Source organism: Cimex lectularius, unplaced genomic scaffold (genome assembly GCF_000648675.2).
Source record: "Cimex lectularius strain Harlan isolate CLEC.00 unplaced genomic scaffold, Clec_2.1 scaffold1, whole genome shotgun sequence".
Classification (NCBI taxonomy): Eukaryota; Metazoa; Arthropoda; class Insecta; order Hemiptera; family Cimicidae; genus Cimex; species Cimex lectularius.
In genome coordinates, this window is record NW_019392813.1 from 3,631,037 (window position 1) to 3,650,494 (window position 19,458).

At 31.0% G+C, this 19,458-nt stretch overlaps 1 protein-coding gene across 6 annotated transcripts; it reads left to right on the forward strand.

Annotated features, from left to right (window-relative positions):
• Positions 1 to 917: 917 nt before the first annotated feature.
• Positions 918 to 15,647, forward strand: LOC106663706 (WD repeat domain phosphoinositide-interacting protein 2). 6 transcript variants are annotated; one of them, XM_014388795.2, is made up of 12 exons: positions 919 to 1,235; positions 9,879 to 9,961; positions 10,039 to 10,205; positions 10,799 to 10,990; positions 11,053 to 11,216; positions 11,429 to 11,536; positions 11,603 to 11,794; positions 11,901 to 12,008; positions 12,102 to 12,205; positions 12,466 to 12,493; positions 13,639 to 13,695; positions 15,486 to 15,521. In XM_014388795.2, exons 1-11 carry the CDS (start codon positions 1,165 to 1,167, stop codon positions 13,646 to 13,648), a joined length of 1,227 nt encoding a protein of 408 aa, XP_014244281.1. In that variant the 5' UTR covers positions 919 to 1,164; the 3' UTR covers positions 13,649 to 13,695; positions 15,486 to 15,521. The 6 variants fall into 6 exon arrangements, with proteins under 6 accessions (XP_014244245.1, XP_014244281.1, XP_014244272.1 ...); XM_014388759.2 differs by lacking the exon at positions 12,466 to 12,493 and having other exon boundaries at positions 918 to 1,235; positions 15,486 to 15,647; XM_014388786.2 differs by lacking the exon at positions 13,639 to 13,695 and having other exon boundaries at positions 15,486 to 15,647.
• Positions 15,648 to 19,458: the final 3,811 nt, after the last annotated feature.

Consider the following 19,458-nt stretch of genomic DNA (forward strand, 5'->3'; position numbering starts at 1 on the left):
TTATGATAAAATCTGGTATGGTTAGATTTGACCATGTTGTACCATATGATTAATTTATTTCTTTTATTCTTAACTTTGACAATAAAATTCCATGTTTATCTTAAATAGTAATTAAAGATTAAATAATAATCAAAGGACATATCAATATTATCATGGTATTTGACAGTTGGCCTAATTTTACAATAGACTCTGGTATGGTTAGATTTGACCATGCTGCACCTGATGATTAATTTCTTTGTTTTATTCTTAACTTAAACAATAAAATTCCAGCTTCATCTTAAATAATAATCAAAGATCATATCAACTTTATCATCGTACTTGACAGTTGACCTAATTTTACAGTAAACTCTGGTATTTGACCACGTCGTACCTGATGATTAAGTGCTTTATTTTATTCTTAATTTAAACAATTACATTTACACACAGTTAGTCTAACTTAACAATAAACTCTGGTATTGTTGAACCTGTCTACTTGGCAATAGTATACTAGGATCGTTCTAAACTTATACCACAGTTGTAAAATGGTGATAGCTTGTATTTTACAAATGAAACTTGAAGGGGAAAAATTGTTTGATAGTTATATGATACAATAAACTCTAGTGTTGTCATTTGACTACGTTGTGCTATGATGATTCAATTGTTAACGTTACTAAAAACCCAAATTAATTAACGAAAACGATTCGATTAAAAAAACCGTCGATAACTCTAGAATAGATTCAAAAGTGCTTAATTGGTTGCAATTTGTTTCTGTTTGGAAATTTTTTAGTTTTGAACTGAAAAGAGCTTTTTTTGGTTCTTGGCTTGGATCAGGGATTTCGAAGAGGGTCCACAAGGGGCGCAACCATGCACGTAGTGACGTCCAATTTTGGTGGGGGGCCCCGTCATCCAATATTCCCTCACTCATCAGCGACAGCCTTAGCTACCGTCCACCACCACCAACAACAACAACGCCAACTGGGATTTCGGCGAAGCTTGATAAACATAAAATACCTATCAGAGCCCAGCTGTGGCCCAAGACAACCTGATTGTATTTTGTTCCGTTCAGTGCCGTTCTGTGATGATGTAGTGAAGGCCGAGATCGGATTCGAAACAAATCCATTTTTTTTTCACAGCCAATTCCAACAGTTTTAATTTCCCGAGACGAGTGCGAAGGCCGTCGGACTAATGAATATCATCTCGAGATCTTTCGATACGGCTAAAAATGGGTGTTTCATTAGTTTTAACCAAGACAGCTCGTAAGTGTCCGATCCTTTACTCTTTTTTTTCAAGCTTATTTCCTCATTGTTTATTTTACTTTCTAATCTCAATGCCTCTCCTTTTTAACCCTCGATTGACCTTTTTACAATATTTCTCTCTTTTCAAAACAGGTTCAACATTTACAAAAGATTTTTATTTTAATATTTCGACATTTAAATCACCTCCGTTTAAAAATAGGAGCCCCTACTTTTTGCACTTCCCTTTTTAATTATTAGTTTCTTTTATATGCGCATCGGGAGACGCTAATCAAGACAGATGTTCATTTAAGGTCGGTTAACATTTAAAAAGCGATCGCCTTTGTTCCGACTTCTGGGCAGATGCCTTTTTAGATTTGCCATATGCAATTGATTCCCGAGTTGTTTATCCTTTCCTATTTAGTCAATTGTCGAATCGCTAACCTTTTGAGAAAAATTGACCCTCGGAGGTTCTAACAACAAAGAATGACATTGTTCATTTTTCACGTCATTGTGACCGTTTTGGAGAATTTACTCGATTATAGAAAGAATTCCAACCGTCCCCTATGGTTGGATTTGACTACGTTGTTATAATTTGGTGTGATGTATGAACGATATTTGACTGCATCGTCATAGTCAATATTGTCGAAAGACCCGCTTACACTAAACTAGGCTTATAAAACCTAAATTTTCAAAATGAAGATAATCCAACCAATATTGTTGAATGATAGCCAAAAAATTTAAAAATATAATTTCCAACAGTATGTTCATTGCCAATTTAATTTTTATCACGATTTATTATTTTATTTGCAATATATAATATATATAAAGAATCAGTTTACTTGAATGATTGGAATTGACTATGTTCTTATTATTTGTGGTGATGTATGAACGATATTCGACTACATTGTCATAGTCAATATTGTTGAATATTATAATTATAATTATTATAATATTACAAGGAAGTAGACCTATTGGCAAAAGATGCTGCAAAAAATGGGAGCCAGTTTAAATTGATAACAACATGTGATATCAAAGCACATATAAATAAAGTGGCCAAACAGAATTGGCAAAAAGAATATGTCGAATCCAAACGAATTAAAGGGAAATACTATGCAAGAATACAACCCGCCATTCCCTACAAGCCATGGTTCCATAGACTTACTAGACTAAGGAACTTTTTCACTACCATTATCAGACTTAGACTTAACCACAACCAACTTCCGCACCATCTAGCAAAAATATCCCTCATAGAAAAAGCAAATTGCGACTGTGACGGAGAAACATATGCCGACCTGGAATATGTCATATTAACATGCCCCAGCATAAACAAAGGTAGAGAGGAATTATATGAGAATTTAAGAAAGCACGGAGTAGCGTTCCCAACAAATATAGCAACTATATTGAGCGACACTAAAAATATTCCAGTATTTGACAGTTTAATGACCTTTATAAAAAAGAATGACATCAAAATATGAAGACAACAACATGTAGTGAAAGAAACATAGTAAATTCTATAGACTCCGGCGACACTGAAGGAAAACGCATGGACGATGCATTGATGCAAAGCGAAGGAAAAAAAACTATTGTTGAAAGAGTAGCTTATACTAAACTAGGATTATAAAACTTAAATTTTCAAAAAGAAGATAATTCAACCAATATTGTTGAATGATAGCCAAAAAAATGTTTAATAATATAATTTTCAATAGTATGTTCATTGCCAACATAATTTAATTACAATTTATTCTGTTATTTGCAATATACAGTCAATTTACTTAATGGTTGGAATTGACTATGTTCTTATTATTTGTGGTGATGTATGAACGATATTTTACTACATTGTCATAGTCAATATTGTTGAAAGACTCGCTTATACTAAACTAAGCTTATAAAACTTAAATTTTCAAAAAGAAGATAATTCAGCCAATATTGTTGAATGATAGCCACACTTTTTTAATGATACAATTTTCAACAGTATGTTCATTGCCAACTTAATTTAATCACAATTTGTTCTTTTATTTGCATTATAAACTATCAATTTGCTTCAATAGTTGGAAATGTCTATGTTGTTATAATTTGTAGTGATGTATGAACGATATTTGACTAAAACGTCATAGCGGACATTGTCGAAATATTCGTTTATACTTAACTAGGCTTATAAAACTTAAATTTTCAACAAGAAGTTAATTCAACTAAAATTGTTGTATGATAAACAGATTTTTTTTAAATTATACAATTTCCAACAATATGTTCATTGCCAATTGAATTTAATCATGATTTATTCTTTTATTTGCAATATTAACAGTCAATTTACTTGAATAGTTGGAATTGACTCTATTGTTATAATTTGTTGTGATGTATGATATTTAACTAAATTTTCATAGCCAATATTGTCGAAAGACTTGTTTTTACTAAACTAGGCTTATAAAACTTTTAACATAATTTTCAAAAACAAGATAATTCAACCAATATTGTTGAATGATAACGGTTTTTATTTGTTAATAATAAAATTTCCAACGTATGTTCATTGCCAACCTAATTTAATCACAATTTATTCTCTTATTTGCAATATAGACAGTCAATTTACTTGAATGGTTAGAATTGACTATGCCCTATATACTAACCTTGGCTTATAAAACTAAAATTTTCAAAAACAAGATAATTCAACCAATATTGTCGAATGATAACAAGGGTTTTTTTTAATAATACAATTTCCAACGTATGCTCATTGCCAACCTAATTTAATCATGATTTATTCTTTTATTTACAATATAAACAGTCAGTTTATTTGAATGGTTGGAATTGACTATGTTCTTATAATTTGTGGTGATTTATGAACAATATTCTACTAAATTGTCATACTCATTATTGTCGAAATATTTGTTTATATTAAACTAGGCTTATAAAACTAAAATTTTCAAAAACAAGATAATTCAACCAATATTGTCAAATGATAACAAGGTTTTTTTTTAATAATACAAATTCCAACGTATGTTCATTGCCAACTTAATTTAATCATGATTTATTCTTTTATTTGCAATATAAACAGTCAATTTACTTGAATGGTTGGAATTGACTAAATTCTTACAATTTGTGGTGATTTATGAACAATATTCTACTAAATTGTCATACTCATTATTGTCGAAATATTTGTTTATACTAAACTAGTCTTATAAAACTTAAATTTTCAAAAAGAAAATAATTCAACCAATATTGTTGAATGATAACCAGATTTTTTTTTTAAATTGTACAATTTCTAACAGTATGTTCATTGCCAACTTAATTTAATCATGATATATTCTTTTATTTGCAATATGCTTGGATGGTTGGAATTGACTGTGTTACTATAATTTTGTGTGCTGTATGAATGATAGTAAACAAAATTTTCATAGTCAATATTGTCAAAAGACTCGTTTGTACTAAACTTTGCTTATAAAATTTTTAACATAATTTTCAAAAAGCAAATCATTCAACCAATATTGTTGAATGATAACCAGATTTTTTGTAATAATACAATTTCCAACAGTACGTTCATTCCAACTTAATTTAATCAGATTTGTTCTTTATTACTATTATAGTATTTGCCAGTTGATCTATTTTTAAAGTAAACTCCTGCATGGATGGATGCGACTACATTGAAATAATTTCTTATAATGTATCATTGACATTGTTCTAAAATTGAACGATATTTGACTACATTGCCATAGTCAATATTGTCGAAAGACTCGCTTACACTAAACTAGGCTTACAATTGTTGATTGATAGCCAGAAACAAAAAATTAATTACTAAAATTTTCAACAATGTCATGCTGAAAAATCACCAACTGGTAGGTTGGATTTTACTAGATTGTAATAATTTGTTATGATGTACCGTTGGAATTGCTCTTGGATCAAAGAATAAATGGATAAATCATAGATTCATTTATATTAAACTAGGCTAATATAACTTCAACATAATTTAATAAAAGAATGTTCAACCAATATCGTTCGTTGAATGATGGCCAGCAGATATTTTTTATATATATATAAACTGAAAATACTTTCAGAAATTATATATATAAAATTTCTGAAAGTACATATTTTAAAACTGAAAAATGATCAAGTAACTTAATCTCAATTTTCTCTTTTACTTGAAATACATATAATATATTTGCCAATAAATTTGGTATGGTTGGATTTGTCTATTTATCATAGAACTATAAAAAGCCAATTAAAAAATATTGTTGAATGATGGTTAGTAAATATTAATTGAAAAAATCACTTTTCAACAGAAGGTTCAAAACTAAACTTTGGTTAGATAAACTTAATCAAGACGTTTTATTTTTAATACTTCCAATTTTGCATGGATATAAATTCCCCTGTTCAATTTTCTACGTTTTAATATTTTGTTATGATGTATCATTGGCTTTGTTTTGAAATCAGACGATATTTATCAAAATTGTTTGTTTTGACATGAAAGTTAATACTAAACTGCTTATAATAATACCAATAACTAAGCTTATAATAACAACACGATTTAAAATAAATAAAAAGGTTAATTCAAACAATACTGTTTTTTGATGGCTTACTAAACAATAAAAAATTAATTTTCAACAGAAGAGCTAAATTAAAACAGTCATCATAACTTAATCACACAAATAATCAATAAATTTTGTTAATGTGGTTGGATTTGACTGTGTGTAATAATTTGTAATGGTGCAGCATTGGCATTATTCTCAAACGAACAATATTTGACATCATCATAGTCAATATTACCAAAAATTTGTTATAAACTAAACTAGGTCTAATATAATGAATTAAAAATTACTGTTGTTGAATTAATAAAATCTGTGAGTAATAATTTTATAAAAATTCCAACAGAATGTACAAATTAATTTTGCTTTGATGAATTCTCATATAGTTAATTTTGGGTATGTTAAATAGTGTTTTGAACTAAATTAATACAGTATTTATATGAAATATAATAACGCATTGATAAGTGGTCAATAAAGATGGTGGAATTCCTAATGCGCCTGACAGACAAATACAGTGACGATAAGCAGACCAAAATGATCAGTAATGACAGGTTAATCACCCTGCAGACCACTTAAAGAAATCTTAATCTAAAGGTTAATCTCCCAATCAAAATTTATTGTTTTATTTGTAATGCACACAATCAATTTGATTTAGATAAATTCCATCCCGGTTGGTTTGACTCTCAATATTAAATATTTGTTTAAAATATTATGCAATTTCAAAAAAGATTATAAACCCAGAAATCGAATCATACAACAATATTGACTACGTTTAAGGCAAATGTTGTACAAGTTTGTAACAATGCTATCAGTCACCATTTTATGTTTTCCAATCAATCACACTAAAATTTACAAAGGCAGACGTTAAAGAATTGAAACTCAACTGTTAAATATGATAAAAGTTATCTGATCATAGTTTAATATGAACCTGTGGAAATAATTTTTATTTGTTATTATTTTTATATTGTAAGGCAAATTGACATCATTCCTCACAGAAATGTTGCTGATGTACAAGTTTTAATACCACTCTACACCTAATTAAATTTGGCCTTCAGTACAAAAAAAGTATACGAAAAGCCAAGTGTTTCATGACAAATACATTTTTTATTTGTAATGTGTCTTTTGGGCTTATTAGACCAGCAGCCCCAATGGGTCAGTTACAGTTTATTTAAAATTGTCCGGTGTATGGAGATGAGAATTTAGTGATGACCCCTTTTGAGGCTGCTGTGGGTGATCCAATGAGCTAGAAATTTACAGAATAAATAAAAGATTTTTATGCCACGAACACTTGATTTTCCGTTCTCCACTCTACAATAGACATTGTCCATGATGGGGGGGAAATAAAACTTAATTGTTTTTATTGCTTACTGACCACTTAATAATGTGTTATAATGTTTCATATAAAGTTTATTTGTTTAGTTCAAAACACTGTTTAACATACCCTTACTACTATTAATCAAAGCAAAATAGTTTAAAATGAACAGATTATTGGAATTTTATAAAATTATAAATTACTGGTTTTATTAATTAAAATTTAAACAGCATTCTTTAAATATTAATTGCATTAAGTTTTGTGAATGTAGAATAAACTAATGTTTTGGCAATATTGACTGTGACTCAAAGTCAATTATCGTTTGATTTAAAAAAAAATGCCAATGATAAATCATATCAAATTATTACACATATGTGTGGTGATTAGTGACCGTTAATCGATAATTATTCAGAAATCGTGAGATGCGGTCTGGTGTGATAGGTTTCAGAAAAACATTTTCTTTATCGTGCTAACGTTTCGATAACCTAGGCCCGATACTGGCAGACATAATCATGACACATCTATTAAATACAGTCATACCACAACTTCCTTTCACATTACCCTTCCTCACTAAATACGTAGATGATATATTGACAGCAGTTCCCACAGATCAAATTCAAACTACATTAGATACATTTAATAACTTTCACCCACGCCTACAATTTACACATGAAATCGAAAACAACAAAACAATACCGTTTCTAGATACACTAAAACAACCAGATGGCACATTAATCACATATCGGTATCAAAAACCAAGAAACACAGATCGCTACCTCAACTTTACATCTCACCATCCTCTTCATACAATAATAAACACGGCGAAAGGGTTACTTCACAGAATGATTACCCTAAGCCATGAATCATTTCACCACAAGAACACAAAGATATACAAACAGATCCTCCATAACAATCTCTACCCTAAACACATTATTAACAGAATAATCAACAACTACAACTCAACACTACACCATCCACTATTACTAATAATTATTCAGAAATCGTGAGATGTGGTCTGGTGTGATAGGTTTCAGAAAAACATTTTTTTTATTACTAATAATACTACAAAGTCTATCAAATACAAACAAACCAGCATACATTTCCATGCCATTTATTCAAGGCCTATCACATTTCTCTCGTCTCTCGTCCGATAACTTCAAAATAGCTTTCAAGAATTATCCAATCCAAACACAATCCAATAATAATCAACAATAACAATCCAAACACTTTTTTTCCAAAATTAAAGATCCCACACCAATAACAAATAAATCTGACGTAATCTACAAGATCAACTGTTTAAACTGTCTGGCAACTTACATCGGTCTTACATCCCCATATCTGGACAAGAGAGTAAAGCAACATATCTATGATTGCAAAAAAACCCAAGCAAAATCCTGCACCACTTGCTACCCACCATTTTGAACACCAACACAATTTCGACTTCAAAAATCCAACAATATTACATGTAGAACAAAACAAACATAAACGTAATTTCTTAGAAATGGTTTATATCAACAGAGGATAAACAGCATCAATTACAGAACAGATACATGTAAACTCAGTCGCAGCTACACCAATACCATTAATTAAATTCAATATAGATAACATACATATATCATTCCACACATCAAATATTTTTCATAGTCTAACTGTCCAACAACTTAGCTTTCCTTTTCCTATTTATCCCTTTCTATATAATCCTGAAAGGATAATCTGGCCGAACCATTACCAACACATTGTTTCCCTTAGTCGGCTCTTTTCACCTCAAAGAAGCCGTCGCCTTATACAAAAATGTCTTTTCTATACCGACATCCTTCCCCACCCCTTCAAAATGCAACATATATAAACAACAAAAAGCAAAATCTCACTGGCACTCTCGACATGACACGCAAGAATGGCACAATTACACAGAAGACAAACACTTTGAGTGAGTAGAAATACTTTGATTGAATATAAAAAATATATTTTGCATTGTATAAATTCACTTTTCCACATCCTAGATGTATTTGTTAAATGTAAACAATGTTTGTAAATCCCAGGCCCTGAAGATGATCCCAATAAAGATCGAAACGTTGGCACAATAAAGAAAATGTTTTTCAGAAACCTATCACACCAGACCGCATCTCACGATTTCTGAATAATTATTACACATAGTCAAATCTAACCACACAAGCCAAGTTTGTTATGTGAATTGGAGATAAAGTTTTCTTTTGGCACTATTGACTGTGACTCAAAGTCAATTATCTTTCGATTTCAGAACAATGCCAATGATACATCATAACAAATTATTACACATAGTCAAATCTAACCACCCAAACCAAGTTTATTATAAGAATTGCACATAATGTTTTCTTTTGGCAATATTGACTGTGACTCAAAGTCAATTATCGTTTGATTTCAGAACAATGCCAATGATACATCATAACAAATATTACACATAGTCAAATCTAACCACACAAGTCAAGTTTATTATATGAATTGCACATAAAGTTTTCTTTTGGCAATATTGACTGTCACTCAAAATCAATTATCGTTCGATTTCAGAACAATGCCAATGATGCATCATAACAAATTATTACACATAGTCAAATCTAACCACACAAGCCAAGTTTATTATATGAATTGCACATAAAGTTTTATTTATTTATTTGTATTTGCATTATGTAAGCTTTGTTTATTGTAAAACCTGGGCATTGAAACATTCAACAATATTGACCATGACAATTTAGCCAAATATTGCTTGATTAGAGAACAAAATATTACAGTGTAGCTAATTCCAACCAGAGGAAAATTTATCCATGTTTAATTAGTTGAATTACATAGATTTTTTTTTTTTTTTAGTTCGTTGGCAGTTAGCACAACCACCGGATATCGAATATTGTCTCTTAATACCATAGACACGCTAGTCGAAATACGAGAAAATGGTAAGTGATTGTGTTAATGCTTATAATTAATTATATATTTTTTATTCATTTTAATCCATTTTTTACATGTACAACAGAAATGGATGATTTGTGCATTGTTGAGAGGTTGTACAGCAGCTCGCTTCTTGCGATTGTCAGCCTCTCATCACCGAGGAAGATGAAAGTGTGCCATTTCAAGAAAGGGACTGAAATTTGTACCTTTAGCTACTCGAATACGATACTAGCCGTTAAACTGAATAGAGTGGTGAGTAGGGGGCAAAAAATAGAATAGTCCTGTGTAATCAATTTGACCTTATTTACTCCAAAAAAGAGGAAGACGATATCTAGGTGATGCTGATAACAATGATGAGAATGTAGACATGGTGGCGTCACACTGTTATATTTTGATAATTTCAAATTATTTACTTTTTTCAGGAAATAAAGTAATTAAAAACCTTAAATTAATTATAAACTTTTGGATTTGAGAATAATTGATTGGATGGAAATACTTTCATAAAACACTTCATGGTTCCACAGTTATTTTATTATTCATGCAAAAAAATTGTGTAGTGTGATCATCTCCTACCTTTGCTGGTTTTGTCTGTCATATCAATGTCAAAATTGTTGTTACAAGTATGTAAAAAGGACACTTGATGAACAGGCTGACCACTGAAGGTGACGAGATGAAGTAAATGTTTGTTTGAACTTATTATACATTAAAAAAATTAATGTTTATCATCCTTTAAAGAGTGATAAAGAATATTCAAAACAGACCATTATTAGATATCAAGTACTCAAATCTTATATAAATATTTAACAAACAAAAAAAGACTTAAGTAACAAAATCCTTTTCTACAGAGACTTATAGTGTGCCTGGAAGAATCATTGTACATACACAGCATAAGAGATATGAAAGTGCTGCATACGATTCGGGACACACCGCCTAATCCAAATGGACTCTGCGCTTTGTCGACTGATGACAGTTGCTTCCTCGCTTACCCCGGAAGTTCGACTATCGGGGAAGTGCAAATTTTCGACACTATCAACTTGGTACTTAATGATCTTGAATCTAAATATTCAAATGGGTTAATTAATTTGAAAACGACTTCTAGCATTGTAAAATGATGATTGCTGCACATGATTCACCGTTGGCGGCGATGATTTTCAGCCCTTCGGGACAGCTGATAGCGACCGCTTCTGAAAAAGGGACTGTAATTAGGGTCTTCAATGTTTTGGATGGTACCAAACTTTTTGAATTTCGCCGAGGTGTAAAAAGGTATTTTATTATCATAAATCATATAAAAGTTAATGCTTGCTAAAAATTAACTGTTTGCCTATTCTGCTTAATTCTCTAAAAAAAAAAAAAAAAGTTAAAATTGAACTACTTCTGAAACTTGTTGATGATTTGTAAATATTTTATAGTCACTTGAAGTTTGTCAAAATTACACCCAGGCATTGCAAAATAAAATGCGTAATTTTAAATTGCAGAAGAGTAAACATCTGCGGGCTGGCTTTTTCACCAGATTCTTCTTTTCTGGCTGCCGCTTCCAATACGGAAACTGTCCATGTTTTCAAACTGGACAACCCCAAGGATGTGTAAGGGCTTTCGTTATTAATAGTTTTTCAAAAGGGTGATTTTTATCTTTTGGTTGTTTTATTTAGAGACAAAATGCCAGTCAGCAGCGGGAGCGGTGACGATAGTTACCAGGGATGGATGGGTTACCTGAGCATGGCCGTATCTGCATCGGCCAACTACTTGCCGACCCAAGTTACAGGTGTCTTCAGCCAAGGAAGGGCTTTTGCTGCTGCTCACCTTCCACACCACGGCTACAAAAACGTTTGTGCTTTGACAGTGTAAGTATCACCATAATTTTTAGACTTAGGATTGGATCTGTCTTCCTCAACCCCCTCACAGATTGGACATTAAGCCCTCCTTTATTATAGGATTTTTTATTTTTAGGATTCAAAAAGTATTAAGGCTTCTTGTCGCATCAACAGATGGGTCTCTTTACATTTATAACCTCGACGTTGTAGATGGAGGAGATTGTAATCTCATAAAACAACACAAGTACGTAATTTTATGATCTACTTTCTCATTTATACGAACATGTATTAAAAGTCTTCAAGATTTCTAATCAATTTAAATTTTCTGTTTATGCAGGTTGCTCAAAAAGTGCGAGCCGTTGCCTGAAGTCCCGCACGGCCTCCACGATGAACCAAGAAGCTCGAATCGCCAATCCGAGTCCAAAGAGCAGTCTGATCCTGGTAATTATAAACCATATAATAAAGTTTAAGACCCAAAATGTACCAATTATATAAACTTTAGTATGGACAAAATATTCCATTTCTGATTTAAAAAATAGTCTTGCAATAAGAAAAAGATGGCTGATGCTAAGTCGCTTTTCTAGTGTAGAACCCGACATTTAGCCATATAAAGGCCAGACAATTTAAATTATTTTATTTCATATACTTTTCTTCTTTTTTTCAATAGATATTTAATCATTTTCTTTCCATGCATGCAATAGACTTCTTGCAAAAACTTCACGTGGACAGGTATATGCATCATTACTTTGACTTTGATTGATTTTTTTTTTAATCACTGAAAATAGCCTTGCATGGAAGTTCTTTCTTTTTATACAATATTGTGTTAAATAACAAGTTTAATTGAATTAAAATTATTTAAAACAACGTTTTAAAGGAACAAAACAAAGCTGTGTTCAGAAATTAAAGGAGTGTGTAAAAAAATGACCAAATTTATACATAAATTTGTTATATTTGCAAAATCGTACTCATTGTTTAATTACAGTATAGATTGCAAATCTAGGAGTAGGTCTAGATAGCAAGCCTGTGCAGATATTACCAGAAAGAAGAATAAATAATGGAACATGTCCTTTGTTAATGTTAACATATTCGTTACGGCATACCCAGACTCTCCTGGAATACGGACAAATTTTAAATCTATTTAGGTTCTTAATTGACCCTGAATTAAATTTTGTTTAAAAAAAATTGTCTTTTTTAGTTTTAGGCTAGATTTTTGTGAAAAATAAATAATCAATAAGAAGATTATTGCCAGAAATTCATACTGTCTTTTTGCCATTAACATGACATAAGACATTGAGAGTAAAAGTGAGGCACTAACTTCCAAAATGTTTTTATTTAGTAATATATTGTAGTAAAATAATACTAATAGCAATAACTGAAGACAGAGCTGAAAAAGGAATTTATTTTATATTTAAGAAATTTAAAAAGATTAAAATGGTCTTTTTTAAATCACCCCTTATACTTACATGGATGTATATATGAGTATTATGAAAATTAACATACAATATATATACAAATAATAATATTTTAAATATTTCCGTTTGTATTTAGTTAATTGGTAATTTTAAGATTTATAAAAGGCTTCTTGTTTGTTCCTTGAAATACATTTTAATTCTTTCATGTTTTCAACCTGTTAAGTTGTAAATTTAATTTTTTCAAATCCTGTTTATTTTCCACATGCAACTTTTTGTACTAACTTGAATTAATTTGAAACCTTCTTTTAATTTTTATTTTTTCTCAAAGAACTTATTTTTAAAAAAACTACCAATTATTAAGATAAGTGTCATGAAAAAACTGCATGAGCTTGTTGTAGCATGACTTTTTAGTTGTAGTATAAAAGCAAGGCTAAGGTGTTGTGTTTTGTATTCTGTGTTAAGGCTCCATTAGTAGTTATGCAGACATACTCAAGGGCAATCCACCGGGCACAATGTCAGGTTAGAATAGTGAGTAAGCACAAGTAAAGTGAGAGTGGTGTGAATTATTTTTCCCATCGTGTTATTTTCTTGAATGCGATTGAGTAAAAACGATCAGAAGTTTTCATTTAATTTCTCAGAGAAAATATTTTCTTCGATGTTTAGCACGTTTATCAACCTAAAAATTAAATTAATCCCTATATGCATTTAGCAGTTATTGACCGCATTAATTATTTTAATTAATTATACTTTAAATGTAAGATCTTGCTTCGTTGGAATGAAAAGCAAGTGCCATGAGTGAGATTTGAACTCCAGTCGAATCTGAAGGTCGTGAGTTTGAATCCTGCTTGTGACCATCACTTTTTCAACTCAAACAAACTTAGCTTAAAATAATTAATTAAAATAAAAATTAAATTGTGAAACGTGAGGTTTGTGATCGCAGCATGGTCATCTCTGATCACCCTGGTCTGCTTATTATCCCAAGCAATTTAAACACGTATTTACCGCTTTAATTTTAAATTTATAAATAATGAGTATATTTGGTCTCACCTAAAACCTAAATACCATTAAAATTAATGTTGATTAGATTTGTAGCTTTCTAATAATGTTTCCTCCTTTTCCAACGAACCCACATCTTGAAGATGCCTTGGTATATTTTCTACCAGCTGGAAAATTCTTTTTGCTGGAGGTTAGCCAATACTTCATGATGAACCTATCTGTCGTGATTCTATACCTATTCGATGGGATTTAAGCCAGGAGAACAATCTGGCCAGTTTAAGACACTAGTGTTGTCTTCCTAAAAGATTTGTTCCATTATTGTCATCAAGGATTTACACAGAGTTCCAAAATGATATCCTCATAATGAGCGTAGACCCTACATGAACAACAATTATCTGTACACACTTTATTGAAATCCCTGTCCAAACCATTAGAACCACCTTAAAATGGTTGACTCCTGGAAAAATTCCTACTGACCACTGGTCTTACTAATGTTTGTGTTCTTGGGCAAACTGAAGCTGTTCTGTCCAATTCAGTTCCTTCGACAGGGCGAAAAGCCATTAAGCCAGTTCATTAACATTTTTTCAAAAATTTGTATTCTTCAAACTTTTGGAGATGATAAATTGCATGAACAACATGAAGGTGACGATTTTGTAAAATTCTCATAATCATATAAAGAATCTACTTGGATGAGCAAGAAGTACTTTATATCAAGTCCTGAAATAAGATTATATTGGATGATCTACCTGAACAGAAACCGAAAATGGAAGCAGTTGAAGTTTGTTTAAAATGAAGTTTCACAATTACTCTGAATGCAGCGGCAAAATAATTCTTCTGGTTCATTTGATTAAATTAGGACTTTTTTAAAGTGCATTTATGGCATGTTGGCACAAAGCATTCAGGAGGTTCAAGAATCAAATTTAAACCCGCATATTATGCTTGTTATCAGTTTGATTATTGTTTGAATTTTTTTTTATAAGAAACATAAAGAATTAAATTGCATTTTTGATTTTTATTGAGAAGGATAATAAATTGCCTTGAGACTAAAAATTTACACAAATTTATAAACAACTTTTATTTCATTTATAATTTAATGTATTTTATTAATATATGTGCATCCATCCTTGTCTTTTATTTCTAGAACGTTTTCCGAATGATTTTATTTCAAAGTTCTGATCATTTTTACTCATCGTAAAAAAAGTGTTTTGTTTTTTATATATTTAAGTGTGTGATTATTTATTCATATTTATTTATTTTTTTAAGTTGATAGCTAATTTGCTTTCTTTTCTTTTTCTCTCTCTCGTAAATTCCAGATTCCGAGAAATTTCATGAAATGATTGCAGCCACGACAAAGCCTGATAAAGATATTTTAAAACTCGACGATGATGCTGAGTTCCCTCCAGTGATCGTTAAGAGCGATTGATGTGACACTTTTTAAAAACAAACAGCTTTTAATAAAAAAGAAGTAAATAATTTATTGTTTTGATTAAATAATAATTATTTTTGTGTATTAAATAACTGAATTTATATTGGTTAAGTGAATATAATTATTCTAGTGTTTGTTAGAAAAAAAGATATATATACATAATGCGAATTACCTTGTCTTTACCAACATGCGCCATTTAGTTTTTCTTTTCTTTGTATTTTCTTTTGTTTTTGTGTTTGTTAGTAGAAAACGATGTTTCATTTGTTTAAGGGGAAGATAGAAAAAACAGGCAGTTGTATTTGTGATATTTACAAAATTTTGTATTTAATAACTTATTTGTTAAAGTCAAACATTTTTTTTTTATAATTATCAAATAAAAACAATTTTTGTACATAATTTGTATACATAAGAAGCTCGCTAATCACGGCTAGAAATGTTTCTCTTTTTCGATTTTTATTTTTTAATTTAAAGAAAATAAAAATAAATTAATTATTAGCATTGTGCAAACGCGTAATCAAAAACGTTTTGCTACTTGTACAGACCCTTGTAAGCATCTCTAAAATAAACCCTTAGGTACTTACTTGTGTATATACGAAAAAAGGTTCGAGGTGGAGACTTATGATTGTTTTCTTATAGAAATTTAGTGCTTAATATTTTTTACATTTATGCAGTGGGAAAATCTGTAAACACCACTTTCGTTTTGTTTATATACATATATATAATAAATTTAAAAAATACATTTATATATGTATATGATTTATTGACTCTTAAATAGCTTTGTCAAATATTATTTGATTGTACAAAAATAAAATTTTGCGAATAAAATCAAGTTTTTTTTACCTTTACTCCATTGTGACTATTTTTTATATTTGATAGTAATGTTAGATACTAGGAGTTGAAAAATTATGGAATTTAGTGTAAATAGTATAGCTCATATTCAGTCTTTTCTACCAATGGTAGTTTAAGCAGATATACAATTTTGTTATCGAATAATTTACAATCCAAGCTCATAATTTGTTCAAAGTTTAACATATTTTTATATTCTACTTTTAATGGAATTTCCTTACTATAATATTGGGAGATTTTAGTTAATTGGAATAGAAGTTCATGTGTGGAAACAATACTTCAATGCAAAGACCTCTTTTGAATCTTCTATAATAATGACTAATTTTTCATAAATCCTATCTCTTTAATTGATTAACTTACAATATTTATTAAGTGTCTATCTTTACTTCTTCGTTGTTATTAGAGTACTTAACAACTAGGTTTTTATCGCTATATAGATTATTTACTATACTAAATACATATCATACACATATAATTGAAGTAAAAAATTATCAATCTCAAAATAATGTATAGATGTGTGTTCTGACTTTTCATTCTAGCTTCCTCTAGTTTGGTATTATTCCAGGATTGGTTGTTATATTTTTAATGTCAATTCCATTTAAGAATGCAAAGAGCTGGAAGTACCTGGAACATCAGAATTGTAAGTCTGTTTTCGTGTTCTTTAATATTTGAAATGTGTATTTTATCCTGAGTGTTTTTGTGTTTAGGAACAATTCTGACTGTTTTTAACTTTGTGTTTATAGATTTTATTCTGGCTGGGTTAAATTTTGTCTCTTACTTTTTGATTGTTTTTAATGTACACAGTGTCAGGTATCTGTGGAAGTGTTTCTCTTGTTTCGTTCAATTTTCCTATAGACCTTTCCTTATCTTTGGTCATATTTTCATTTTCGTATAATAGTTTATTTTATATTATGATTCTATATAATTATTTATTAGTTTTTGGTTTAAGTCGATATCAAATTGTTTACTTTTATCGATGTGACTGTACGTATCTATATCTATGAGCCCCATTTTATCCGTATCACTGAGTTTTCCCATAAAGCTGAAAGCAAAAGGAATCTAATTGAAGATTTGTTAATCTTTTCTCTTGCAACTTTATCCCTTGCAACGCAGTCTGAAAGGGTTACAACCCCTTTTCATCATTTCCTTAAATGCGATCATTGTATTCAGAACTTCCCTTGTTGATTGTTTATTTATATAAGATCAAATCTGCACTGAGTTGACCACTTCTCACAGTCCACCGGCAATTCTAGCTTTTTTAACCGGCAGGCCTCAAGAATCACCCACCGTGGTTTTTGGCAATCCGGGGTCAGACCTGTCTTATCCATCCAGCTGTTAGATCGGAAACGTCGAGGCTACAAATACATTGCTGCGCAGACATCTCATCTTATTGTTTGAATGTCGTTTTTCGACATTTTACCACGTCTAGTGGTTGGTCAGTGCTTTCTCCCTTTTGTATGTCCTTATGTACACGTTATATTTGCTTTTAATCATTGAAGATTATAAGTTAATTAATGTTTTCTACGAGTATAACATTTTTGACGAAATAAAACACCAGATCTGTAAATAATCAAAATGTGTTTGTGTGGATACTAGTATTAACATTGTGTTGGTAAAAAGCGTTGTCAGGCAGTAAAACGATTTTTACGCTAGGTTAATAGGCTTTTTGTCTTTATGAAAATTTCCCTTTCTTATTCAAAAATTACAATCAGGCACAATAGTTCATCCATGTTCATACAAATATCTCAATAAGTTATAAATTTCCAAATATATAATGAATCCATGATCGAAGAACTATTTAAATATTCTCTATTGATAGGTTGAAAAATTCCAAGTTCTCCGTGGTTGAAAACCTCTATTCAATTTAGTAAATTACATGTACGTTTTGGGCTCCTGGCCCATCATCAGAAACTAAACATAGAGAAATCTCATGGTATAATTTCCAATGTGAAGGCACACCTATCAGTAATTTCCAATTTTTTAAATAAAAGTATTTATACCTGGATTATGCCAATGAGATATATATATTATTTTTTCACCCCCTTTATTTGTTGAGGGGAATGTCGTCATATTTAAGAGGTCTTGTTAAAACAGAGACCACTTGACAATCAAAGAAATTATTAGGGATTTATCTAACAATCACCCACCTCGTGGTTAGGCACCAGGGGATATCAACAGCTAGTCATTTCAGACCCTCTCTCCCACTCATTCTTAAATATATTCTTTCATTTAAGTAGATTGGTGAAGTATTCGATATTATTCCATCACCCTCTACACGTATATATAACTAACCTTGAGGTTTGATGGGGACCCAATACATTCTCATCACATGCTAGGGGCACAAAAGTGTCATTACCATTTACAATAAAACAACCCTATTTCCTCTTAGAATCGGACAAGGGACCCAGGTACTTTTTGCTCAAGCACATTTCTTACACACTCTCTATATGGAGCCAAGGAATTGCACCGTTCAGGTCAGGTGAGACACATCGAGCAACCTCTCTGCGGACTGGACATATGCGAGCTTTGACCTAAGTGTGTCAACCTCGCATGGCTTAATCTTAGTCAGATAAGGATGACCCTTCTTCTAAGAGGCAGGTTCTCTGAGGGCCACCTATAAACAATTCTCTTGATACATGAGATGTTTTTTATTGCATTTTTAACATCATAGTCCGGAGGTTGGGACATCCCTGGCCTTAGCTGCCTTTTCAATACTCTGGGTACCCAGACAACCATTGCTGACACACTACAGTTCATGATATCCCCCAACAAGAGCACAATGGGAGGGTCACCAATCGCAGAGAGAAATAACCAGTTAAGGGAGTTGGTGCAGACAAGTTAAGCAGAGCCACCATAATCTCAAATCAAGCATGTATCAAATCTCATACAATTCCGCCTTATGAACACTACTGTGGTGGGATCACCCAAGTGGACCCTCACCCTTGCCGATCTTAGTTCTTAAACCAAAACTGGCATACCTCAATCTAAACTAAGAACTTAGCTTGGTGAAGTAG